Source organism: Anthonomus grandis, chromosome 9 (genome assembly GCF_022605725.1).
Source record: "Anthonomus grandis grandis chromosome 9, icAntGran1.3, whole genome shotgun sequence".
Classification (NCBI taxonomy): domain Eukaryota; kingdom Metazoa; phylum Arthropoda; class Insecta; order Coleoptera; family Curculionidae; genus Anthonomus; species Anthonomus grandis.
The window spans coordinates 13,831,111-13,858,099 of NC_065554.1; the positions used below are offsets into that span (position 1 = coordinate 13,831,111).

Genomic DNA, 26,989 nt, shown 5'->3' on the forward strand with positions numbered 1-26,989 from the left:
TTTTTAAATTGTGGGTTCAAAATCATGACTAAAGTGGGAATAAACGGTTTCGGGAGAACTGGTAAATCACTGTTAAAAGCTATACTGGAAAGACAACCTATAAAAATGAAACCAATGGCAATAAACGATCCAGCTCTGCAAAGTCCAAAACATGCCGCGTATATTTTAAAATACGATTCAGTTTATGACAGGTTTTACGGAAAAGTTTGCTACGATGAAAAGCATTTAATCGTTAACGATGAAAAAATTTTGATTTTCGCAGAAGCAGATAGTAAAAAGGTAGTAAATGAACGTAAAAAAATATAATTATATATACTTTTATTTTAGATTCCCTGGAGCCAATCTGATGTAGTTTATGTAGCAGATTGTTCAGGCAAAAATACCACATTAAAAACTGCAAGTCAACATTTAACAGGAAAAGTTAAAAAAATTATCGTTGCAGGTAATTCGAAGGACATATCGATGTTTGTCATGGGTGTGAATCACATGGAATATAATCCATCAGAAAAAGTAAGCATTTATACAAAATATCGGCGAAGAGTATGTGTTTTGCATTAGCGATTAGTGCAACAAATACAAGTGGGTTTTTAAGAAATGTGTCGTATAAAATTTCCGATAAGAATTAAAGTTTGCAATGTTTTAAAAATGTATATATGCTAGAATATCACCTAGATATAAAGGGTGTTCAGTTTAAAATGATGTCCATTTGGATATTGTGTTAAAAATACACAAGCAATTGGGGAAAAAGTTCCAAGCGCAATCAAGTTTCTATAAATAATGTATCATTTACTTCTTTGAACTCGAAATAGCAACGAATATTTCTTCCTTATATCAAGATAATCTTTTATAAAAGATATAACAACTAGATTTTCAGGGTGGGAATTTGACAATAGAGTAATAAATAATCTTGACCCACTATGTTGAGATAGGCCAAAATCATATTGAATTTTTGCATTTGTAAATTCCCCTTTTTGAAATGCTCTTCAACTATATATAACATGTTTATGTTCAGTCAAAATAATAATTAAAATTAACAAAAATGAAATTTTATATAGTAGACTTTGATATTTTATCATACAGCGAATACTGCAAACGAACAAGTAATATTTTTAAATTAAACTAGGTGTTTAAATAAGCCACCGTTTTCTCGCATACAAAACCAAATTGTCCCATCACTTCTTTATAGGATCTTTTGACCATTTCTGTGGTAATTCTTTTTTCTTTCTCTTCTTCGAATTTGTATGACCTACAGTACAACACATTTTCGAGCAATCTCCATGTGAAAAAAAATCAAGCACTGTTATATCAGGCAATCTTGCAGGACATCTTACTGGTCCCAGATACTCACATACATAAACTGGGTGTAAAGCGAAATTCTGAAGTGCCAATAAAATACGCTGAGTTCATGGTCCAGCGCAGTGCTTATTATTAGAGGAAGTAATAACCCCGTAAACATCCTGCGTTGATAGAGTTAATATGCTTTATTGTCATAAAAGTAAATTTGTTGACAAAGCTGTAAAAAAGAAAAACATATACACAAACATGTAAAAAGGTTATTTAGCATGCTATGGTCCATCATCCTAAAGGCATTCTGCTTCCATGAATATGGTTTACCTATACCAGTAAAACCAACAACATCCCCATTCTTCAGAAATACTCCTCCAAGACTCTGAACCAAAACATACAAAGCTAATGTAATGTCAAGAGTATCAATATGTATAACACAAACAGATATTATTCACTCCTGAAATATACAATCTTATTAAATGTAAAACTGTAAAAAAAATTAATCACAGAAATAAATTAGGCGAAATGATATGGTGTAAAAAATATAAAGAATATACCTAGTCCTGCAAGAAAAAGGTAAAAATGACTAAATTCTATCCGACAAAAATTCAGACGACAGTTATTTCATAATAGCCCTTTGCAACTAAGAGTTTTTTAACACGTTTTCTAAAAAGTTTCCAGCTACCTATACCTTTAAAATCTGCAGGAAGATGATTAAAGAGTTTTTTACCATCAAATATAAAAGTTCTTTTGATCAGTGAACTTGTAGGCATAGGCAAGAGCACATCAATAGTTCGTCGACTGCTATATTCATGCCTATTAGTTGTGTTCACATTTTTAAGTTTCTTATGAACGAGGCAAACAGATTCCAATATAAATAAGGCAGGAAGGGTTAGGATTTTATGAGTGATAAATAGCTGTTTGCAAGACTCTCTCATACTCACATTACATAGACGTCGGATCGCTCTCTTTTGCAAAACAAAAACATTATTGAATAAGTAATGTGTGCATGCACCCCAGAAACACAAACCATACCTTAAATGGGACTTAATTAAAGAAAAATAAACATTTCTCGCCATGTCAAAATCAACCTCCTTTGCGACCATTTTAAGAGCATAACAATTTGCTGATATTTTTCTACACAATTGCGTGATATGGCCCTCAAATTTTATTTTATTATCAATGAATAAACCTAAAAATTTATTTTTGTCTAAGTTGTTTAGAATGTGATTTTCCAAAAACACATTATTTAAATTGCATTTAAAATTCATAACACTAGTTTTTGAAATATTTAAACACAGTTTGTTGGAATCACACCATTTCTTGATTTCAACAATATCTCTGTTAACTGTGGTATTTAGATTCATCGCACTCGTGTCATGCCATAAAATTGTTGAATCATCCGCAAACTGAATGAATTTATCTGAGATTTATTCATTAATATAAATGAGGAATAGAAGTGGCTTAAGAACTGAACCCTGAGGAACACCATGAGTCACAAGCTGCTCCCTTGATAAGGCACCATCCACAGAAACGCTCTGCATTCTAGTATGCAAATAAGACCTAAACCACTGAAGAGCCAGACCTCTGAATCCATACCGCTCAAGCTTCCACAGCAGTATTTCGTGACTAACACAGTCAAATGCTTTGGTCAAGTAACAAAACACTTCTGCAGTAATATCACCACTGTTCATGCTCAAAAATAAGGACTCAAGGAATGAAAAGATTGCATCTGATGTTCCCTTGGCACTTTGAAACCCAAATTGCTCCGATCTTATAATTTGCTTTTCAGCTAGATATGACGTAAGTCGCTTTTCAACCAATTTCTCGATGATTGTTGAGAGAGTGGAAAGCAATGCTATTGGTCTGTAAGAAGCACAACTCTCTTAAGTACTTACTCACATTGATGTCTCAAAAATACAAATTCATCATGTTCCTGCTGTTGACCACTAATTTTAAACTTTTTGTGAATTTGTTTCTTTCTTATGATCAAACTACGGAGCTCTGAGGAAAACCAAGATGGAAAAAAATTACTTTTGTACCTCTTTAGAGGAATAAACATTTCCATCGAGAAGTAGATTACATTATAGAAAATTGAAACTATGACATCAATAGATGTCTCTCCCAAAAACAATTGATTCCAGTCTATCCCAGCAAGACAATCGTTAATTGCCATATAATCTCCCTTACCAAAATATATTCTTCATATATCACATCATCAGAATTTTCTGCACAACAAAGGTAAAAACTAATTGCGGTATGGTGTAAGCTATTCTCAAAAATCTTGTCTAATATATTAAAGATATGATGCGTATAAATTAGTATAAAAAGTAAAATGAGCAAAATAAGATGCTGGGTTCCACAAGGCACTGTTATGGAACCACTTTTATTCATTTCATACATAAAGTCGTCTCAGTCTTGAAACTGGGTGTAAAGTTATAAGTTTTGCTGACCGTACTTAATGATTGATTGACTAATGGAAATATTTCCAAAAAATTGCTAATTGGCTTACAAAAAATTAATTAGCAATAAATGTCTTAAAAATTGAATTAATTGCTTTAAAATCATAATTATACAAGAAACATGGAACAAACAAAATCCTTGGTAAAAATGCATTACCAGTAAAATATAGATAGACCAGATAGGTGCAATCACAATCCAGAGTTGGGTAAATATTGTATAACAACAAAATATCAAAGCATTTGTGTCCAATAGTTCTATTTTCTCTTATATTTTAATATTTAATTGTAAGATAATTTAATTGTTATTGTTAAAAATTTTCATGTATGATACTGCATACCTTGTATTATTGGATCATTATTCATGTTACTGTTATTTTCACTAATTTAATAGCCTATTTGAAAACACTAAACGTTATGAGCATTGAAAGAAGAGTTGATTAAAGTAAAAATCCTAATATAATACATATATTTTGAATTTTAGGTTATTTCTATGGCTTCCTGCTCTACAAACTGTTTGGCACCACTTGTAAAAGTAATGCACGAAAAATTTGGAATAAGGGAAGGTAGTTATTAAAAAAACTATTATATTTGAGTCTCTAATTAACTTGGTTTTTTATTTTTTTTATTCCACTATGATTATAGGATTTGTAACTGTAGTCCATGCGATCACAAACGAACAAAACCTTCTAGACGGTATGTCTAATAAGTCCTGGCGTATAGGAAGGTGCTCTATACTAAATATAATACCAGATAAATCATGTTGCATCGAAGGCATTGGGGGGATTATACCAGATCTAAAAGAAAAAATTTCAGGTTCGTATAGTAGAATTCTCTTTTTTGATAATCATCTGCATGATTTATCATGCCTTGAATGAATAATTTATATTTTTAAATTTGAATGAAATTAAAAATATAATCTAAAATTTTAAATATAAAAAAATGTATATTTTGAAAGTTAAGATTTATTCCAGAGGTAGTTGTAAAATGTCACATAATGGATAAAGTCGATTTATTTAAACGTTTTTCTCCGAAAAATTATTTATTTGGTATTTTGTATAAACAACTGCTATATAGTACAAATATTAAATATTGCTAAAAATCAAAATGTGGTATTTTTTTTTTTTAATTTACTGGTAACAGAAATTTTAATTTTAGAATTGCTATACTTTTTTTTTCTTTATGTTTTCTTTTTGTTATTTTCCATTTCAGATTCCGTATTTTATTTTCAAACTTAAATACATCACTTTTAACCAAAAATGACAAAAAAAAATCAAAGCTTCAAATCATGATATATCTAATTCATTCTGCGGTTATCAAATAAGTAGAAGACCCTTATGAAATTGAACTTCAAATTATTTAGGATGTTAAAGACCGAGCAGGTTTATATACCGTGAGTGCATAATCTGTAATAACTGAAGTGTAATACTAAAAAAATGATTTTCTCAATAAAAGTAACGTATAATACAGGAATAATAATGGACAAATATCCTATAAGAGTATCAATAAGAATACAAAAACAATCAAAATTATTGACCAATTAAACCCTACATTATTAAGTGAAAAAAAAAACCTTTAAAATAGGAGATCAATGAACCTTATTAACCAAGCTCTTTGAAAATTACTGGAAGAATCTCATTCCTTTTCTAAAAACATAGTTCTTATCCATAAAGGAGATAAACAGTATTAGAGACTATTTTATCATTTATAGAAAAATCATCTTAAGCAATTCCTTTTATAACTAAAAAGTACCAATTTAAAATGTTTATGATGATTAAAGTAGGAATATGAGTCCAGCGAGAACAGAATGTCGCAATAGTCTTCAACAATACTATGTTAATTGTTAAAACATACTTTTGCTATATTGTGTGAGAAAATTAGAATTATTATAAATTCATAAAATATGGTATTTCATGTTTATTTTATAGTTCATTTAAGTTTAATATTTTCTTATAATAATGGAAGAAAATTATTAGTTGTTCTTTAAACATTAAAAAATATATAAACATTAAGTTTACCTGCAACGACAATCACCAAAAGATGTTAAATAAATTGTCATTGCTAAAATAAAGCAAATTTTCAGTCAGAGTATTTTCTCAATAATTTAAATGTACCTGGTACCAGACAAAATTAAATACATTATACTTACATTTTAATGCTGCTTACAATGGAGAAGGTGATTGACAGAACCTTGTCAAATATAAAATTAAACGTCCCCTTGTATATCTAAATTGATACGATTTTTTTTAAGAATGCTTCGTTTTGAAATGAAATCACTATATAATAAATGCATGAAACGGCTTTAATGCAAACAAAAGTTAATCTCCATAGTGATTTGACATTACTGATCAACTTAGAACTGATAAAAAATATTTATAAATACGATAACATATTTATTTTAAAAGTTATGCATCAAGATGTACAAAAGTACAAAGACTTTTGGTACATTGTACATTAAAAAAAAAATTACTTCCATAGATATTTTACAGGGTTATCGATCGATCTATTCTCATATTGTATCATGTTTTTTCGGTAGTAGTTTTTAATGCTGGTACCAGTAAAATTAATAAGTTAATAATTGGGTTGGATTTTAAAGATGTGTTCGAATCAAAAAATTATTCGTTTTCACTTTAATATACTTTGATTAATAATATATTATGATTTTGCTAAGGATCTCAATTAAATCTTTGTATATTTTTTTTAACTATATTTTATTAATGGTTAGTCCGTCCCGGTGATTGAGCAATTTACGACCCAATGATTTTTAGATTAGTTTTTCATATTTTTAGAAATCTTACATAAATCAACAAAAAAATTAAATAAAAAAATCTGTGAATCACCATTTAGAAAAAAAAATTAAAATTTATGATTTATATGGAAAAGGATATTCCTACGCTTCTATTTAATTATAAACACAAATATTAAATATATAGGGTGAAGTGGGGTAAGTGTAATCAAAAAAATTATAGTGGCAATTTAAAATTTCATTACAAAAAAACCAAAAGAGAAATCTGGTTCATTTTTAGTAGGCACAGAGCTTATTTCTTTGTTAAATCAATGTCATATTTATTTATTTTTTGTCTGCTTTTGTTTTTTTATAAACCAAAATAAAAAAAAACATGTCAGCTGATTATGCCCCAGAGAATGGGGCAAGTGTAGTCACTTCCTAACTGCCATATGCTTACTCTGCCGATGGATCTGGGGCAAGTGTACTATAGTATGAAAAATTCTGGTTTAAAAAAATTGCTTGATACCTATCTTAATTTATAAGGAAGTTATGAACTTTTTTCGTGGAGCAATGATAGGGAATAAAACTCAAAGATTTTCTGAAAAGTATATTACGTAGGTAAGTTGAGCAAAACAGGCTGTGACATGTTTTTTTTATTTATTTAACGTTATATTAGGTAAAGGATACTGGAAAAGTTAGTTCTCCTCTTCGCCCTAAAGTGGGTTCTGGTAAAACTCGCTCTATATCTGATGCAGCCCCTAAGTGATGGTCCTCTTGTTCAGGCCAGTGAAACACTGAACTATGCGCGTTTCGGTTTGATTTTTTTTAAAACTTAATGGTAGGTTGCGATTCTTCATCAAGCGTTGTTATTTGACCAGCATAGAAAAGTATACTTTTCTTTCCTTTAAATGAGACCAAAACCCAATTTCCAATGTTAAGGTTTTCTACCCCTTTGAGAAATCTTGTCAAAAAGTCTTGTTTTAATGCTTCTTCACTTTCCTTTTGCATAAGTCTCAAAGATGACGTCGTCGGATTCACTGTCACTTAAAATTTGCGGTTCGTCTTCATGTGAAGAGCTCTGATGTTTTGCTGTTATTTTTTTTGATTCCTTCTTTGTTTTCTTTGCTAATTCTTTCGCTTTCTTTGCTTTATCTTTTGCTATTCTTTCATCTTCTTTTTCTTGCTCAGCCTTTTTCTTTTTTTCTGTTTTCTTTTGCTGTTATAATTTCAGCTCCCGGAGCTACCCTTTTTCTTCTTTCTTTTTCGTTAGGGCAAGGCGATTGCCTTACTGTTTCCAGCAACAATTCTTCAAATGATATAGAACCGCTACTTGGTGCTGCTATTGGTATTGGTCTACTTGGCCCTGCTATTGGTTCTGGTTGCGGTTCTGATGCTAGCTGCTGCGTGGTTGGTTTCTCTCTCGATGGCTCTTCATGGGTGCTTGTGCTGGGTTCATTAAGAGGTTGTTCTGTGGCAGGTTGGCGATTTCTCAAACGTTCTTCATATCTTCATAGAGCTTCTGGATCATATTTAGAGCGGTCGATGATAGATCTATTAAATGGGCATATTCCTCCTCTATGAAAGCCCCATGTCAGTAAAGCTGGATCTGTTTCTTTCCAAATTGTGCTCACAAGTACCAAAAAATCTTTCTTTGGTATTTTAACACCCACATGTTTTCTTTGGTACTCCGCTAATTTGGAATCTCACCGTGACTTAAGGCTCTTAAAGACCGCTAGGTCCATGGGTTGCAATAGGTGGCTAGAGTGTGGACGTAATTTAAGTACAATTATATCATTTTTGGCAGCCGCCTCGATAAGTTTTGGGTCTAAGTGCGTTGAATGTCCATCATACAAAAGTAGGATTGGTCCTTCAGATACAACGTTGCGAATAAAAGTTTTTGTAAAATAGTTTACAAAGATTTCGGTTTCCATTCAACCATTTGGTGACGCAACATAAGAAGTACCTGGAAAGGTAGATTCCTTGGGAGCCAGCCAGGTACTCCATAGATTTTTTCCCTTAAAAACAATCAATGGAGGCAGTTTATCCCCATTGGCGTTGCCACCCATGAGAACTGTCGTACTCTCTCTTCCAGGCCCGGTGGTTATTCTTGAAGCAGGGGCATTTTTCTGACCCGCAATTTTAGTTCTACTTGGATCGAGCGTAAAACTAGTTTCGTCGATGTTATAAATCTGAGAAGGCTTATTTTGCAGGTCGTTATTTTCTAAGGTTGCTTTTAACATGTCAAAATATTGTTCAATCACAAATGGATCATTGGCTTTTTTCTGGCATACTCCAGTCCTTATGGTTTTTTTAAAGATAGCCTGTGCCTTTTTTTAAAGGATAAGAACCAATCTGCGCCAGGTATTCCATCTTTAAATGGCGTTTTTATATTATTTTTCGTGACATACTTTCCCACCAATTCTAAGATTTCCTTTCTGGTGAGCCCCCAACCCCACTTCTCCATGATTTTTATGGCATTCACTAATTTTTCTTCATCAGCTGCAGGTATTGCGGTGGGTCTTCCTTTGGACGTGCTTTTTGATCCTCGGGTTCCTCGTAGGTGTTTTTGAAGAGTGGAAAATGGGATTTGATACCTCTGGACAGCACCACGAATACTGATACGATTTTCTTGGATGTTTCTGATCGCATCTTTTAAAAGTTCAGCACTGTAAGAAGGGTCTTGTTTTTTTTTATACACTCTAACCATTTTGAAGGAACTCACTAGGAACTGTATAAACTAGTCTTAGATCGGTCCTATTTTAAAGATTTCCACACTGTCTTTACAATTAATTAAAGTCTTTGGTAAGTATTTACACTATTTCTTCGATATTAGTCTTAGCCTGTAACAATAGAGAAAATGATAGGTTATAGCCTAAAAACTCAAGAAGGAGGAGGCTGGGGCAATAATGTAGTCAGTGATAACATTTACCTCAGTCTCAGTGATTACACTTACCTTAGTGATTACGTGGGGTAAATGTAATTGCTGGCATACATTTTTTGTTAAGTATCGAAAATCAAATCTGATAGCACAATCAACATCCTTGCCGAAAATTACCTAAGGGAGCAAAATATTACAACTAAATACTAATATAAGCAGTAGTAATAGGGAATTAAAATTCCTAAAAGGCACTCACAAAATTATTATAAATGTCAAAGTACAAAAAACAAAAACTTTTACCCCACTTCACCCTACTAAGGTATTGTCACGGGCTAATGGCGATTACCCTTAAATCTAAACAATTAGTGCGTGTTAAAATAGCGCAATTACTTCACGTATTGTAATACTTATATTAGTAATACTTAAATTAAACTATAAAAAATTCACTTACAAGAAATTCGACTTAAAACCAGAATTTATTAGTGACTTTCTTGTTAACTTCCGACTTTTATCTAAATCTTATGAAGTTTTGTCAGTTAATTATGACAATACTGGCAAATATCTTTTTGCAGTGTTTTGAAAATGACGTAAAACGGTTTTGATTTTCTCGTGCAAAAATATGAATCATCCAATAAACTTGAATTAACTATTAAGCAAACAATTTTCTGCAAAATGATCTTATGCTCAAGCACCTTCGTCTCTTTCAAAATTCAGGAAAAGAAAGACAAAAGTTTTATAGAATAATAAAAAAATATATTTTATTTCATACATAAAATTTATAAAATAAACTTGTGATAAAACCAAAGTCCAATTTTTCTTTTTGTTCGAAAAATCAAAGTCCAGCGACAATAACACCTGATTACCGCTATAATGTATCATAAGAAAAAAATCGTTATAGACTTTTTAATTTCATTTGTACGCATTTGTATTAGCAGCTTTATGCTATAACGTAATAATTTAGTATGGAACCTTCGTCATATTTTTATTTTCCTTTATGAAGTTATTCAAAATTAAAAAATCCGAAATGTATTATGTATATAAATTACGTTTAGTGTTATGAACTGACCTAACACCGAAAATTATTCATTTCGGACACTATAGAACAATAGAACATAACCCAGTTTTGTCGAAACTAAATGTCAAATGTCAACCAATTTACATTTAATAAATTTATTAGGAAAAATTTATTTGTGGGCTGTAAAAAAAAATTACTTTCTTATTAGGTATAACAATGAAAGTTCCCATTACTATAGGATCAGTGGTAGATTTTACTGTAAGAGTATGTAAGAAGACCAAATTATCAGAAATAAACGATGAGATGAAACAAGCCTCCCTATGTGGGTTAAATGGAATTCTTGATTATACGGAAGAAGAACTTGTTTCCTCAGATTTTATTAGTAAGTTCTACATACAGTGCATCCCAAAAGTTATGTCTACATTCATTTAAAATTCAGGGGTGTGTTCGAAAAAAAAAACGCTCGGACCCGTCGATTTTTATTTCAAGTTCTTGCATTTTTGTATATACAGATTTGCTCAAAAATAAATTACGACCATCAACTTCATTTTTTCAAATGAAAGCACCTTTTTTTATTTCATCTTTGAATTTCGCGTAGAATTCTATGTATGTTTAATGCATCATGTCCTATACCTAAAATCAACAGTTATCGAAAAAAAGACGATTCATGTAACAAATAAAAAAAGAACAAAAATTAAGTTAAATGTTCAAAATGATTGTCATTCACAGCTTGACAATATCCAAGGCGATCAATAAAGTCTCGTTGCACATTTTCAATCATTTCCGGAGTTATGGCGCGCACTTCTTTGCGAATTCTCTCTTTCAACTAGTCTAGATTATTTGGCCTATTAACAAATACCTTCGACTTAAGGTATCCCCACAAAAAAAAGTCCATTGGTGTTAGGCCAGGCGACCTAGCAGGCCATTCGATGGGTCCTCTCCTTCCTATCCACCGATTGGGAAAGGTTTCATTCAAAAATGTACGCACAGTGGCAGCATAGTGCGGAGGAGCGCCATCTTGCTGGAAAATTAGTTCTTCGTCAGGATAGTCTGGGTCCAATGGATTTGGAAATAAAGCTAGTAATGCTGGAACTAATTCAAATTGGAGAAAAGAGATACACTTGTCCCGTTAAAGTCTGTTCAAAGAAAAAAAGACCTATTACTCTTCCGCGCACTATTTCACTCCACACATTTAGTTTTTGAGGGTACTGGGTGTTTACCTCCATCATCCAAGCGGATTTTCTGTTGCCCAATATCGACAATTTTGTCTGTTCACACTACCATTCAAACAGAACGTGGCTTCATCGGAAAAAATAATATTTGTTACTAAATTATTATTTAGATTTCACATGTTTTGTAAGCGTTCACAAAACTCATTTCGCCTATCGAAATCGTTATCAAATAACTCTTGCACAGGAATAACTTTGTAGGGGTGATATTTGTGCTTTTTAACTATTGGGTGAACTATAGATTTCGCCATGTGTAAATTTGCCCCAATCTGCGACAGAGGAGTGCATGGACCAGATTTCGGCAGATCTCTAACATGACCGAATTCTCTAAATTTAGCCTCTATTCTAATCACCACCTTTTGGCATATCGGAGGACGATCAAGATGGATTTCATTGAATAATTGAGCAGTTTCTCTTTGAGTACGTGTTCTATCACCAAACCCAACCATGCACAGAATTTCTACTTGTTCTCATTCCGTTAACTTTGCCATTGTGAAAACCGCAACTTTGCTCATACACTTCACACTTGACAATATCTGTTTGGCGTACAACTGTCATATAGTTTCTATGAAAATACACGGTCACCAGCCAACAATAAAAAAACACGAATGAATGGAATTTTGCTCTGTATAAAAATTCTCAGAGATAAGGTGACTCGTAAGGTGAACTTCAATAATAATGTTTGGTCGTGTTTTTTTCGATAACTGTTGATTTTAGGTACAGGACATGATGCATGAAACATACGTAGAATTCCACGCGAAATTCAAAAATGAAATAAAAAAAGGCGCTTTCATTTGAAAAAATTAAGTTGATGGTCGTAATTTATTTTTGAGCAACCCTGTGTATACAAACTTCACGTACAAAAATGCGCAACTTGAAATAAAAATTCACAGGTCCAAGCGTTTTTTTTCGAAAACACCCCTGAATTTTAAATGAATTTAGACATAACTTTTGGGATGCACTGTATTGTCAAATTATGTAATGACAACTATTTATTCATAAAATTTCATTTGTTAATAGAATGTTCCAGTTCGGCAATATATGATGCCTCAGCAAGCGTACAACTGAACGAGAGGTTTTTCAAATTAATCGCATGGTTTGACAACGAATATGGCTATGCGTGTAGATTGGCAGACTTTTTGGCATACATCGCAACCACAGATGACGAATGCCAGTGCAAAAAAAATTTAAAATCTTGTGAAGCACAAAATGCAAATACGAACGAATTAAAAAAATAAAAAAAATTGAAAACGATGTTTTTGTTAATATGAATAAATGATAATACTAGATGAAGAATGTCTTCAATTTGTTATAATATGGCTTTCCTCCCAATCATTGACGAAGCTATAAACAGGTTGACACAAAGCATCTCTGAAGCTTTATCGGGTAAGGGAGAGCTGCCTCAGAACTTATATTTCAGATGATACAAGAAAGGAAATAACACACCGAAACCATCTTATAAAACACGCTATTAGAACAGGCGAACCTTTTATAAAACAGCATTTTTGGTCGTGGTAGCAAAAACTCGACGATAGTGACAAAAATATTGAATATCCCTTGAAGCTCATCCGTTTAGTTTGAAACATGTTTAACGGAAGTAGAAAATTCCATTCTCTTTAGCTACAACAACTCGAAGATATCCAACATGCAACAAAAGGTTGAGGTCTTTGCAAATTTGCTTGAGGATCAATTCACCCGAACCCTGCAGTAGCTTACAGAACCACTAATTCTGTCCAAACAGCCTTCCACACCTCAACAATAAACCCAATAATAATAAATAATGAAATAGGATGGCTTACATCCTCAAAAGTATATACTCGTAATTTATCCCAGGCTACATTACGAAGGCATGCGTAAAAAAAACAGGATCTTGGAAAATTTATGACTCATATGAGTTTGTATCAATGGTATAACGTCCTCGTAAAGTGGTTGTCACAGTAGCACGAGAAAATAAAAACTAGAGAACCAGACCTGACCCACCAGAGCTGATTTTCGTTACTGAAAACCGTAAATAAGGATTAGGGGATCTTACTCCTCGAAGAACGTTATTAGCTCAAGAGTCTGGATGGATGAAAGGCCCAGTTTTTTTTTAATCATTTTGGAACCTTTCCCAAAACGCACCAAGGCTATAAATTCTAAGTTCTATAAATTGTTGACGGCCATTCAAGTCACAAGTATTTAGAAGCACTTTTGTTTGGAAAATCCAATGGCACTGCTTGGATGTGTCTTTCTATGGACCGTTGAAGTATTATAGCCTAAAGTCTTGGTAAGTGGATAAAAAACCATAACGGTAGCACCCAATTTCAAATTTCTTCTTTATTTAACGAAGCCAATCAGTGGAGCAAAGCTGGATCCGGAATTCCGAGATATCATCGTTGTCTCTGGAAAAAAGCTTCTTTTTTTGTTTCAGATTATGATTCCTGGAGAACTTTTCTAGTTGCTTTTCTCTTTTTTTCTCGGTTTAATGACTTCCACCAGCTGGTTCTTCTTCTTTGCTTCTTCTAAATTTGGGGTTGAATTTAGTACAGACGTACTGCACCGGGGTCTCTTTCCGTGTACGTAAATTAAATTTTACATACAAGACAAATGGACTTCCTCTAACTTTAGCGATTCAGGGTATCTGTTGACTTTTTTTACTCTACAATTATCTAGAGAAATAGAAGGAAAATGGACAAAAAATGTCTCAGGGGCCACTTTAAGTAATTAAAGGAGCTTAGAGTCCTCTTTGGCCTCTCGGGTAATCTTTTAAGCAGTGTAGAAATCAGGTAGCGATCCAATATTTATTATGACAACTTATTACAATATTTATTGTAATATAATATAATATTTATTATGAAAATCATTCCTCAGAAGAGTTTAGGGAATAATTTTCTTAAATAACATATATATTTTTTAGGATGATAACTGGGGTTATTAGAGAATAAAGCAATGAACAAGTAGCAAGGCCAGAAACTCAGCCTTAATTCACTAACTGTCAAAAACAAATGTAAACAATGAAAAGAAATACTAGTGAAAAAAAAACGGAAAATACTGTGTACTTTGCTTGCACGGTACGGTACGACTCTACTGCAATGAATGTCTCTATATGCAACGGAATGAGACTGCAACCGGAATCTAAATGAGATTCGAAACCGGAATCGTAATGAGACTCGCAGTCAGAATGACCCAGCCTGGTGGACTTGGCGCCTTTATATCCACAGCAGAAATTTAGCAAATGTTTACAACACGAACGTTTACGAACCATTTTTGAGACCAGTATTCGGGTCAAAAAAATGCAATTGAGGAAACTCAAAGAAAAAAAAACTCAAAGGAGTTTTCCAAAATTATGGAAAACTGGACAAGGTTTAAGTCATGTGCATTCTTTTAGCAGGCTTTTGTAAAGTACGTAACCTTTAGAACTTGTATAAAAAAAGATGAAACCAGTGTATATAACATGAAAGAAATATTTAGGACTATAACTGAAACACTTAAACTCTGTTGATGAAAGACTGTGGGTTCTAGGCATTTATTGTTCCTCACTGTCATAAGAATAACCAGGACTGAAAACAACGAAAACCAGGAATCACAACACAGTCTACGTAGGACTGGGTACAACCTATTCGAAATCTAACCTATACTGGGTATTATCCGGTCTAGAAACCTCTTAAATTGTTTAATCTATGTATTTTTATAATTACAAGTCACATATAACCCAAAGTTAAGACTGAAAACTTTGTTACAGTACCTTGGCGTTTTCTAGGCTTTCTTTTCCATTGTCCAGATATAAAATAACCTACTAAAGATTGGCTTAGATTAAATGGAATGACTGAAAAGATACTTTGTCCTCTGTTATTGGTTTATGTGTCAGACTTAGGCAACTTCGAATAGCTGTGGAATCAGAATTATTTATTTAGAGTTCTTATTGAGTGGAATACTAGTGGTTTCTAAAGTTTCGTAAATATAAGCCGGGGAAATATCCAGGTTAAACAGAACTCTTATAATTTTGGCAAATGGATTTTCAGCATTTTGCACTGATCCGACTTTGCTCCATTGATTGGCTTCGTTAAATAAAGAACCAATTTTAAATTGGGTGACCACTCTACCTGGATGGTTTTTTACCCGCTTACTGAAGAGCACTTGCTTATATTACACAGAACCGCACATGATGTCAAAAAGAGAAGAAGAAATATGGTTAAAACAAAAATATATGTTTATGAACTTTGCTGTTGAAAATTAAGCCATTCGGGTGGACAAAATAACACATTTTGCTTTTTTTATGTTTTTAATAAAAAAAAATAGATTTTACACACGGACAAAAGAAACCTTTTGTTCTAGTTTGGTTTTTATGGGAGTAGAATAAGTTTTTGGTAACATATTTTCTAAATTAATTTCAAAAATAAATAATTGTGTACACCTTTCCCCTATATGGGAACTGTACTCGAAGATTTTAAAATTATATCATTTTACTCAAAAGTCAAAAATTTACAGTTTGCATTTCAATTACATGCTCAGTTGCATGCAATTACAGTTTAGCATTTCATGAAAAAATAAATCGAGCTAAAAAAGTGTCTCATATTGAATTTGTAGTATGTTTTAAGTTAAACATTCTTTAAACAATATAGGAGGCATGATATTGAATGTATACAACATGGATTTATTTGATTACAATAATACTAAGCAATTTAAATTCTTACTTTCTCTGCTATTAGATTTTTTATATTACAGGAGATGTGCTAATGCGATGGTATTTTAACCTTAGTTTGAAGTTTTATATTCTTTTTATGCTTCGTTCATATTTTGATTTTCTTCCGTTACTTCTTAAATCTTTAGTTGTTTTGATTCCTTATAATTGCAATATGCAAAATTGTGTTTGTAAGAGTACCAAGTCATAAATAAATATTTGCCGATTAAATTATTACAAACAAAAATACATTTCAATTTTCCTCCTCATGTCGGTTTTTTTAATATTTGTATGGGTGCAAATTTATCATAATACACTATTGTTGTTGACCTTATATATGTATAATCCAATAAAAAGTCAGGTCAATAGCCGCTTTACTTATACTTAGGACAAAATCCAGTAGCCTAGATTAAGTCGATAGATAAAGATTTAATTAACAGTATATAAAGGAACTTTTATAAAAATTTATTTAAAAAAAAACAAGCCCAACCAAAATGGAAATGTATGTTAATGCATGCAATGTTATTTGTAATAATAAATTTTTGGGATTATATAATGCAACTTGACTGTGCTTAAAGCTACTTTACGAAAAACCGTATTTGTCCATTTATAAACACTAAACTAAAATGCACTTTATGATAATGAAAAGTCAACGCTTCACCTCCAGACAAAAAACGTTTTGCTAATATTTACGTATATACATAACTTCTCTTTACTTTGACATTGAGAACTGGTAAAGTTTATGGGTGCCATTATTATTCTACGCTTAACTTTTAAGAAATTAAGTAAAGGGAATGCGTGGGAATAAACAATTCTGCGGTATGCATTTTTGCAACCAAATAATATATGTTATTATTTTATGTTGACTTAAACATTAATATGTACAGTGAATCAATAGATGAAAAAATAAAATAAAAAAAAATATATAAGACACGGGTGAGATATGCGATTTAATATTTCAGCAACTCTTGATAATTGAACTAATTATTTTATTGATGCAGCTATATCAAAAAACTCCAAATTTGTATCTAGATAATATGAAGAATATCGCAAGTGTCTTTGATTCTAAGTTAGATAATATGCGCGAAATTCAAAAATTCTCACTTTTTAAAAATTTACATGGTATCAGAATTAGAATGATTTGGTGTTTCATATGTATTTCACCAAATATTCTTCATAATTATTGTGAAGAGGTGTATAGAAATACGAGTAATTCCGGGCCTACGGACGAGCTTATTCTTGCTTTAGATTCCTAAAGTAACAATCCTAAATAAGGATCTTTGGTCCATAAGAATAAATGCAGTGTGTATCAGTCAAATATTATAGAAAAAAAATATTATTAATATGTGATTAGTTATGAAGATAAGATACGGACATTAAATAAAAGTTGCTGGCTTATTTTGCTGGATAAATTTAATTTTTCCCTTTTTTGCTTCATCATGAATAAGTGTGACATAAATGAATGTTACAAATTAATTTAAAGAAACATGTTAAAGTCAGAAGTCACTAATAAATTTTAGAGAACTCCTAAAAGAAACGTGCAAGTTAAGACTATAGTTATCCAAAGAACGTGGCATTCTAATGATGGGATTGTGCTGTCCATAAGAGCTACTATCAAAATCAGCCAATTTTTGCGCCCGAAAATTCAGCCTATTTAAAAGATAATTACAATTATCAGTCGTGTCGGATATTAATTTAAAAATAAAACTGAATAGCAAAGTCTGAATTACTACACCTTTACTCAAGTGGGTCCAAAGAGAAAACAGACATGACCGATTTGTAATCAGTGTGATTAGCTAGTGGAACCTTATGTTTAAAAGAACAATTTCTTAAGAATTTATTTTGGAGTTCTTAAGAATTTACTTCAATCTCCAAATTTTTCGTTACTTGCTTAAATCTATTTAAATGTAGTTGTTTTGTGGTTTCGGATATTGCATTAAAAAGTTTTATGGCATTAGTTATATAGCCCTTATGGGTCAGATTAAGCCGGTGTTGTGGAAGTAAGAGATTTCCCTCATGTCTGGTGTCATATAGGTGCCTACTATTTACTGTGCTAAATCTAAAAGAGTGTGTTCTAGCAAACATCAGACATTGGTGGATGTAGAGGCCAGGCATTGTCATGATTTTTAAATAAAGGTTTACAACAATCTGTTCTGTTTTCTAGAATTCTGAGTGCTGATTTTTGCAACTTAAATGATCTCTGCCAGTCAGCCGAGTTACCCCAAAATAACAGTCCATATGACAACTTTGATTGAAAAAGTCGTAAAAAGTCGTACGCCGTTCTACATAGTACTGGAGGTGCCACTTGAACAATTCTGCGCAACAGAAAATGCAAATAATTGTCCCAGACGACAAGGACTATTGTCAAAGATGTGATTTTATACATGGGGGCAGAGTATAGAATTAATAATAAACTTAAAAATAAATAACTCCTTTTTATTCTTTTACATTTATTAATACACTTTACAAAATAATAAATAAAAAATGGTATAAAATGTTTGTAACAAATACAAAAATGTAGCAAATTTTTTCACTATTTGAGTTGACCTACCTATGTCCACCTGATCCTGCTGAAATTCTTTATTGAAGGTTTAAATATAATATAACAGGTATAAATGTATAACATACTGCCATATACCTTCGCTTTCCTTAAGAAAGCATTAATCATTTTCTCTAAATTTTCCAAGCTTGGCATAATTAGAGGGCAAATAAGAAATGCGTTTCTGGAACTTTTCCTCCAAAATTGAGTTTTCCCGCTTGTCTGTTGTATATTCTTCTCATAACCTCATGAATTTCTGCTACGCTGATTGGAAGTTGCCCGCTATGGACCTAGAAGCGGTATACGTGATAAGTATAACAATTAAGAGTAAATTCTTTATATATACTAACTCTAGTATAATCTGGCTTCTTTTCCTCAAATCTATGTGCTCCATTAAACATTACAGCTGAATAATAAGAACCTGGCAAGTGTCTTACTGGATCAGTGCCTGCAAAAAGGTTTAAATAGTATGCCATAAGTTTATATAAACACTAAACTGTATAACCTGATTTTGCATCTTCTCTAACTAAAAGCGCACAATCCACTATCTCTGCTACAGTTTCATGTGCAAAATAACTTAAAACGTCTAAAGCATCAGCATTAATTACAGTCTCATTTTTTGGGTCTATCCATTGCTTCATATTTTCTGCCATTGTTCGACTTTTTACTTTAAAAGAACTGCATCTAAAGTAAAATTTTTTCAAGTTTCATCAGGATTTTAAGAAAAATATAGTGTAAATATAATATACCTGGCCTTTGCAAACTCAATATATTTCTCCTCATTTAACTCTTGGGATATTCTGTCTGCCCTTACCATCCTTTCCATTTTAACTTCGTCCTCTTCTGAGAGATCCATAAACTCACCAGTCTCATCAAGTAACTCAATAAATTCAATAAGTTTGTTTTTGGGACGGTCTTCTGGATCAATTTCTATGAAGGGAGTTTCGTCTATTTTAGGAGTAAAATTTGGGGTTGCTGTTGTGCTGCCATACGCTACTTTGGTGATTTCTTTATTGTTTAGGTAGCTATATAAAAAAATCAGAATAATTATGTTTGTCATAATGATCACAAAAATAGAGTAAGCTATCTAGCACTAGATGGTACAAAGAATAACCAATTTTTTAAAAAGTAAAATATTTTAAACTTAATTTGAATTAAGCCGAAGGCGCCAGTTATTCAATTATCACTTTTTTTTATTTAAATCCAAACAATTTAGATAAGAGTTTACTAATTCTACTAGATTGTATTTTGATTAGCCACCAAAAATAATTGCTGGTTAAATTATAACCAATATTCTTGTAGTTCGAGTATGTGGTTATCATTAATTAGCAGAGAGTCGGTATATCTCTTATTCGTTTGGCCAATTGTGTGTTCTTATTTAAATAGGTATTATGCCACTATGTTTAAATCAATGACAAATAAATAATAAAATAGACTTCTTATGTAATTGGCAGATTATAATTTTTAATATTTCTGGCTATTTAATTAATCTATAATTTATTATTGAATAAGGTATAAAGTTCTAATATTTTACTTAAAAAATTGTCAATTTTTCAATATCTCCAGAAGCTACTCTTAATCTTCTTCTTTCCAGTATCATACTTAAAGTTATTCTATAACTAATGGCTAGCTTCGCTAAAAAAATCTATATTATTAAATTTGGCTAAAAATAAAAATAATTGCTTTGTTATTTACTATAATTTTTTTTAATCAAACAACTTTTCTCTTTTTATATTTATCTAATGAAGAAACATATTACAGAAGTTATATTCTGTCCAATGTCTACCTGGAATTTCTAAAACTCCCTTGTAAGCATATTATAAAATTGATTTTTGCCACTAAGTGAGCACCAATATAAGACTTAATGAGTCCAAGTTAGGGCTCTATGTGATAATTAGTTTGTTTATAACTAGAGATTTTGTTAGTAACCTCATGTAAGTTTTTGATTTTTATAATGGACGGTTTTGTTGGGTAGAGAATTTCCATTAAATTTTGTGTTTCCAGCAAAATTTCTTCCTCAGAATAATTGAAATTGTTGGTTGTAACATATACGAAAATTTAGTTCTATCGAAAACATAAGTGTATAAATGGTGCAAAGCAATCAAAAGTGGTCGTGAAGCAGATTTCTATCGCGCGAGCGCTTCAAGAACTGCGACTCAGGAAAATATCGCTGAAGTCAAGAAATTGGTGCTAAAAAATCTTTATAGCTTGAAAGGGCTAGCAGAAGAACCAAACTTTTCACACGAGTCAATTCGTACGATTTTGATCAATATTTTGAAGATGGAACAGATCGCAGCAAGACTTGTTTCAAAAGAACTTGTAACACGACAATGAACCATCTCACAAAGCTACCATTATGAGCAAGCTTTTAACTAAAAACTAATTTGATAGACTAAACACCATATTCACTAGATCTAGCTCTCTGTGATTTTTTCGTGTTTCTCACTGCCGCTTCGAAGAACACGTTTTATAAAAAACAATTCGAAGTAGACGCAGAAGCCAGCCATAGCTTATCAAAACTGTATTGATGGTTGGAGTAAAAACATCAGAAACTATCCAGCATATCACACGAGGGTGCCAAATCTTTGTCGCCCCTTAACAAAGAATGTCATGATGCAGTAATAAGCAATTAAACTAAATTTATCTAAAATGGAGAAAGTACCATAATACACAGACAATCCTAGCTCTATCTTAGAAAAAGACTCGAATAAGCCCTATTGGGACTGTAGGCTGCTTAAGGATTAAAGAGCAAAGTAAGCATTCCCAGCTATAACAATGTGTTAGAAAAGCATGTTGAAAATATAACAAAATACAGAGACCTTGAAGGCCGAATTATGAGACAAATGCATGCAGCTTGTACAATATCATCAATTATAATTTCTACAATGGCAACTATAAAATAGAGATGTTAAAATATTTCAACGAACTCGATTTAGACGAAACTTCATAGAAACAAATGGAAAAGTCTATTCTCTTAGCAACATCAAGAATAATTAAAAAGTCACTGGGTAACTTACTTATTACAACAACCACCAGCAGAAGAAAGAACCCGGAAGAGCATCAACCGAGCTTAATCCTTCTGAGATCTATAATATCTGGGATGAATCACCTAGATTGAAGATGCCCTAAGTTGATAAGTGATGAGAGAAAAAAATGCTGATATGCCATGTGTATGTGCCGAGCATGTTCTGACTATATTGCAAAGTTTAATAAGCCAAATTAGTGTGCTTTAAATTTTTCTTGTTATTTCAATAAAATTCAAAATGTAATTTAACATTTATCATCTGCTAATACTTCTCAAAATATTAAGAAAAAATTATATCTCATTGCTAACTTATATTCCCACAATCCTGCAATTTAAAGCCATCATAATAAGCCTCTTTCAGCTTTTATAACTAACTAAATTTGTGCACTGATTGATGTGATGAAGATGTGACATTTTCAACTATGCTCCCAGTGACCTATAGGCTTTGTTCAATTCATCAGCTTTATTAAAAATTTTTTTCTAATATATGAAGGCAGTAAGGTAATTAGCTCGTCTCTGCATATTTTAATTAGATCTTCAGGTAAATCACGGGAACTTTTTCCCTGTAAATTCCAAGAAAACTTTTCAGTTTTCAAAAGCTGAAAATTTTACCTGATAAATATACTAAATAATAGGAAGGCTTATTATCGGCTCATTATTATTAGTATTAATATCAAATAGTTCTTTAAATTAATATTGTATAGTTCTTATGTTGATCCTATCATTCAAAAAATGATAACTATGGGTTTCTATAAGACTTGCTATAAGTCTACTTTTTGTCCAGAATTGAGTGGTTCCTGTCAGGAAAGCAATCCATGTCATATTAATCTTTCCAATATTTGTCAAGGTTAACAAAAGAATTTAACAGATTAGTCAGGCTTATTGCTTGATGCAGCAATGTTGTGTTTCCCCATCTATATAATGTCCATACAGACAGACAACCCAGGTTATTAAGAAAACTATGCTTTAAAATTATTGGTATATACTCTCTACTAAGGGGATGTGACCAAGGGTTATACCATCAATTAATCCAAAGATTTAATTTTTTATTTCTAAGGCGCTGTGCTATTCTAAGCAGCCTGCTTTTCTTATTTAAACTAGGTATGCAACTAAAATTGATGCACCTCAACCTTTAAATGACTTTCATTTTATATAAACTTTTTATAATTCAAAATTATAGACTGTTTAAGGTTTTATAATCTGTTTATTTAAGATTTTTTTGGTCATGCATTAGTTGATTCTGGGAACATGATGTTAGACAATGTTTAAAAAAATTAAAAGTTATTATATTTTATTACTTTAAAGGCAATAAAATAAATGTTAATGGTTAAATAAAATGTATTTTATAGAGAAATTCTGTAATCTAACAATTAGATCTGCTCTACATATCTAAGGGAAAAAAGGTAACTAAGGTAAAATCCCAGACAAGTCTACTTAATATTACTGAGACCTATTAATCAAAATAATGAACCTAAATAATGAAAATTGGCCAAATTATTAGTCTTGGTATAAACCAGATCTTGAAATATTATAACTCTAAAGACTTGTTTTTAAAAGTTCCACTACTTAAATACCAACATCATTCTACATAGTATAAGAGTTTTATACATAAATCCTTCTTTATGAAAAGAAAATGCTACCTCTTTCCAACTAAGGAGAAAAATAGTAACCATACTCTATTTCAGAAGTGTATAGAGCAATAAACTAGGGAATTCCGTTCTGTTTGGCTATATTTCGTGGTAGTTCATAGGCGCAGGTACTTATAATATTTATGAATTTAATTTTCACGGATTAAATGCCTTTATTTTGAAAGAGATTAAATACTAAATAAATACTTTTAATCCTTTTGTATAGGTACCTATCTTTTAACGCTTTGTAACATGCAAAAATGGGGTCAGGTAATATATACAGACTATAAATACTTTTAAATCATATTTTAAACGTTAGTAGTCACTGCTACGCTGTAGTGTAATCACAATATTATTATCCCAATATTTAAAAAATTGAGGTATTCAGTCCAACGAAAAGATGTACTAAAAATTCTCCACTATCGCTGAGTGAAAAAGTTATTATTTTAAATGTACATGATTGCATAAAACACGATTACCCTAGTTTTACTGTGCAAGAAATTGTTGAAAAATGTTTTTGAATGAGTAGAATTGGAAAGTCCACCATTTTCAAATTGTTGCGAGAAAGAAAAGTAGCAGGTCAAGTGGAATCTCCCAAGCAAAAGCCAGGACGACCTACAAAAGTCCTTGATGAAAATGCTAAATGTATAATTCGAAGAAAAGTTCACTCTTTTTATTTTAAAAAGGAAATACCCACCCTAGACAAAATTTTAATGGAGCTTGGCCGAGATGACAGTATTCCGTTGATAAGTAGAAAACTTTTATGGAAAACTTTAAAAAATATGGATTTTGCCTGGGAAAAGCATAACCGCAAAGCACTTTTACTGGAGAGCGACGAAATTGTTTGTTGGAGACGACAATACTTGAGAAGTATCAAGCAGTACCGCAGGGAGCAAAAGAAAGTTTTTTATCTTGATGAGACGTGGATTAACGAAGGTTATATAGTCCAAAAAATGTGGCAAGACAAAAATATAACCAGTGCTCGCCAAGCTTTCATAGAAGGCCTGTCTACGGGTATTAAAGTACCTTCGGGAAAAGGAAAAAGACTTATAATCACACATATTGGAAGGGAAGAGGGATTTTTAAAAGAAGGTCTGCTAACCTTTGAGTCGACTCGCACAGGAGATTACCATGAAGACATGAACTCAGACGTTTTCGAGGACTATTTTGGTGAAATGATAAAATTTCTTCCGGCTAATTCGGTGGTGGTTATGGATAACGCAAGCTATCATTCACGGCGAATAGAGAAGACGCCAACTTCAAGTTGGAGAAAGCAAGAAATTATCGATTGGCTGACTGCAAAAGGTATTGCGTTTGAAGCAAATTTGATAAAAAAAGAACTGCTGGCAATAGCAAACTTACACAAAACTCGTTTCATGAAATACGCCGTGGAAGATATAGCCGAAAAATATAATATAACTGTACTGCGCTTACCGCCATATCATTGCGAACTAAATCCTATAGAACTGATATGGGCGCAGGTAAAAGGATTTGTAGCAAGACAAAACACGACTTTTAAAATGAAAGATGTTAAGCTACTGTTTGATCAAGCCATTACGGAAGCGACACCAGAGAATTGGCGAAAAGCAGTCCAGCATGTAATTAAGCAAGAGAACAAAATGTGGGATCTTGACAACCTCATCGATCAGACAGTCGATCCTTTAATTATAATGTCAAGAGGTGATGACAGTTCGTCAGATGACGAAGAAGACTACAATCTATTATAATTTAAAATTGTTATACACTGTTCAAAAAGTGCCAGATCCAAAAGTGACATTTTCAACTGTTTTACTCTACATATTATGTTCAATAAATTTGTGAAAAAAATATATTATTCCATTTAAACAAAAGTAACTTTCTAAAATAAAATAGCATTTAAGTACATTAATTATAAGGTAAAAAACAAGTCCCAGTTGCACGCCTTTGGCGAACCGTTTTCAATGTTTATCAGTGGGTAACAATGTACAAAACTTATAAATTGACCCAAAACCGGGTGGCACTACCTGCAATCAACGAAAAGAAAGAATTTTACATTGAAACTAATACCCAACTAAGGTAGTGGCATAAAATATTGGTGGATCACCAGGTACCACTTTTGCATACCTAATGAGGTTTTATTGCTCTACACACTTCTGAAATAGAGTATAATTGGGAGAAGGAAAATGCTTAAATCTCATATTTGCCAAAACCTAATAACCTACTAATTAGTAATTTTTATGAATATGTATGAAACTTTGATACAACAGTACTTACCGGACAAACCTCTGCATTTTACATTTATTATGCCTCAATAAAAACACTAACTCCTGAGCATTTACTATTTTGCCATCCCCATATTTCTGTGCTTCCTTGACAATAGTTTGGAGCTGGTTCAAAACTATACTTTCAACCAAATTTACTGTATCCTTGTCAGGCTGGTGGCTGTCTCCAAATCCATACATCATCATGGAGATTTCATTATAATAGGAAATCTTTTGAGTTGTCATTATATTTTCTTTAACAAAATTAATAAGAAAATGCTCTTTGAAAGTTTCAGCTCAAACACATTCATAACAAACCGGTGAATATTGTAAACAAAAATCATATGTTATGCGTCGCAACTGTCAGATATTAGTTTTTCATAATGAGTTAGGCTGATTTTTCATGCATCCGTCATACAAGAAAGGGCCTTAGTATATTTATTTAAGTTTTGATTGCTTTATTAAGATAAATAAATAAAATAAATATTTACACAAATATAATCTCTGTTTTTCATCCTTAAAACTCTGTTTTAAGGATCAAGTTGTTTGGAAAGAATGACAGAAGTGGTAGAAATAGGAGTTTACAAAATTTTATGTTCAGAGCAATGTCAAAATAGTCACAATGAAAGAGAGAGTGAAAATAGGATATATGACGAAAAAATTAAACATTTGCTAAAGGAGCTGGAAGGAAAGGACAGGAAGTATTTAGAGAGACTGCGTAGAAATAGTCAAGTATTTGAGGACGAGGTTTCACAGGCAGAAGCTAATTTTTCTTTGCATATTGCAACTTCAAATGAATAAACTAATGGGTTAAGAAATGAAATTCAGAATCTAAAAACTAAAGAGAAAGAAGTACAGCTACAAGTGGATTCATATACTAGGGTAAATGAGGAACTTTCAGAGAAGATAAAAGAGCTAAGTGATCTTAATCAAAATTTGATCAATACCATTACAATGCTTAAAAAGGAAACTGAATATCACAAAAACAAGATTAAGTGTATGCAGATAGAGATTGAAAGCTTAAATTGTATTAATACGCACATGTTAACACCAATTAAAATTCTTGAAGTGGAGAAGGATATCCTGTCTCTAAATAGAAACGCTAGCAGTAACTTAAAAGATTTGACGACTACAAATCTTCAGTCAAAATCTACAAACTGCTTAGCAAAAGCGCATTTCAACCCACGAGCAAAATCAAATGTACTAGTTTATGGTGATTCTAGTGCTAGAGGTTCCTCTTCTCTTCTCTCAGGTATTCTGAGCTCGTCATACAACACCTGTGGTTATGTGTTTAGTAATGT

The 26,989-nt window shown here is 32.0% G+C and overlaps 3 protein-coding genes across 7 annotated transcripts in view; 2 read left to right on the plus strand and 1 right to left on the minus strand.

Annotated features, from left to right (window-relative positions):
* LOC126740102 (uncharacterized) lies at positions 1-18,685 on the plus strand. Of its 3 annotated transcripts, none has more exons than XM_050446005.1 (6): positions 1-279; positions 328-510; positions 4,231-4,312; positions 4,392-4,562; positions 10,576-10,749; positions 12,617-12,850. In XM_050446005.1, exons 1-6 carry the CDS (start codon positions 25-27, stop codon positions 12,832-12,834), a joined length of 1,083 nt encoding a protein of 360 aa, XP_050301962.1. In that variant the 5' UTR covers positions 1-24; the 3' UTR covers positions 12,835-12,850. The 3 variants fall into 3 exon arrangements, with proteins under 3 accessions (XP_050301962.1, XP_050301964.1, XP_050301963.1); XM_050446007.1 differs by having other exon boundaries at positions 1-271; XM_050446006.1 differs by lacking the exons at positions 10,576-10,749; positions 12,617-12,850 and adding an exon at positions 18,421-18,685.
* LOC126740106 (fatty acid-binding protein, adipocyte) overlaps positions 1-26,989 on the plus strand; it is a 484,513-nt gene that overhangs the window by 101,588 nt on the left and 355,936 nt on the right. The window lies entirely within an intron of this gene.
* Positions 18,677-26,020, minus strand: LOC126740103 (transcription initiation protein SPT3 homolog). Of its 3 annotated transcripts, none has more exons than XR_007661795.1 (6): positions 25,702-26,020; positions 19,545-19,820; positions 19,301-19,479; positions 19,146-19,243; positions 18,895-19,085; positions 18,677-18,834 (listed from the first exon to the last, which is right to left on the minus strand). XR_007661795.1 is itself a non-coding variant. In XM_050446008.1 (5 exons), exons 1-5 carry the CDS (start codon positions 25,932-25,934, stop codon positions 18,954-18,956), a joined length of 918 nt encoding a protein of 305 aa, XP_050301965.1. In that variant the 5' UTR covers positions 25,935-26,020; the 3' UTR covers positions 18,677-18,953. The 3 variants fall into 3 exon arrangements, 1 of the variants encoding a protein (XP_050301965.1); XR_007661794.1 differs by having other exon boundaries at positions 18,885-19,085; XM_050446008.1 differs by having other exon boundaries at positions 18,677-19,085.

Bases quoted from the DNA above. Each gene is read 5' to 3' on its own strand.
- LOC126740103 (XM_050446008.1), bottom strand. From the start codon at position 25,934: ATGACAACTCAAAAGATTTCCTATTATAATGAAATCTCCATGATGATG. The intron at 19,244-19,300 runs GTTATACAGTTT...ACCTTTTTGCAG, and splicing joins TAGAGAAGATGCAAAATCAG to GCACTGATCCAGTAAGACAC. The intron at 19,086-19,145 runs GTTAGTATATAT...TACCGCTTCTAG, and splicing joins AGAAGCCAGATTATACTAGA to GTCCATAGCGGGCAACTTCC.
- LOC126740102 (XM_050446005.1), top strand. From the start codon at position 25: ATGACTAAAGTGGGAATAAACGGTTTCGGGAGAACTGGTAAATCACTG. The intron at 280-327 runs GTAGTAAATGAA...CTTTTATTTTAG, and splicing joins CAGAAGCAGATAGTAAAAAG to ATTCCCTGGAGCCAATCTGA. The intron at 4,563-10,575 runs GTTCGTATAGTA...CTTTCTTATTAG, and splicing joins TCTAAAAGAAAAAATTTCAG to GTATAACAATGAAAGTTCCC.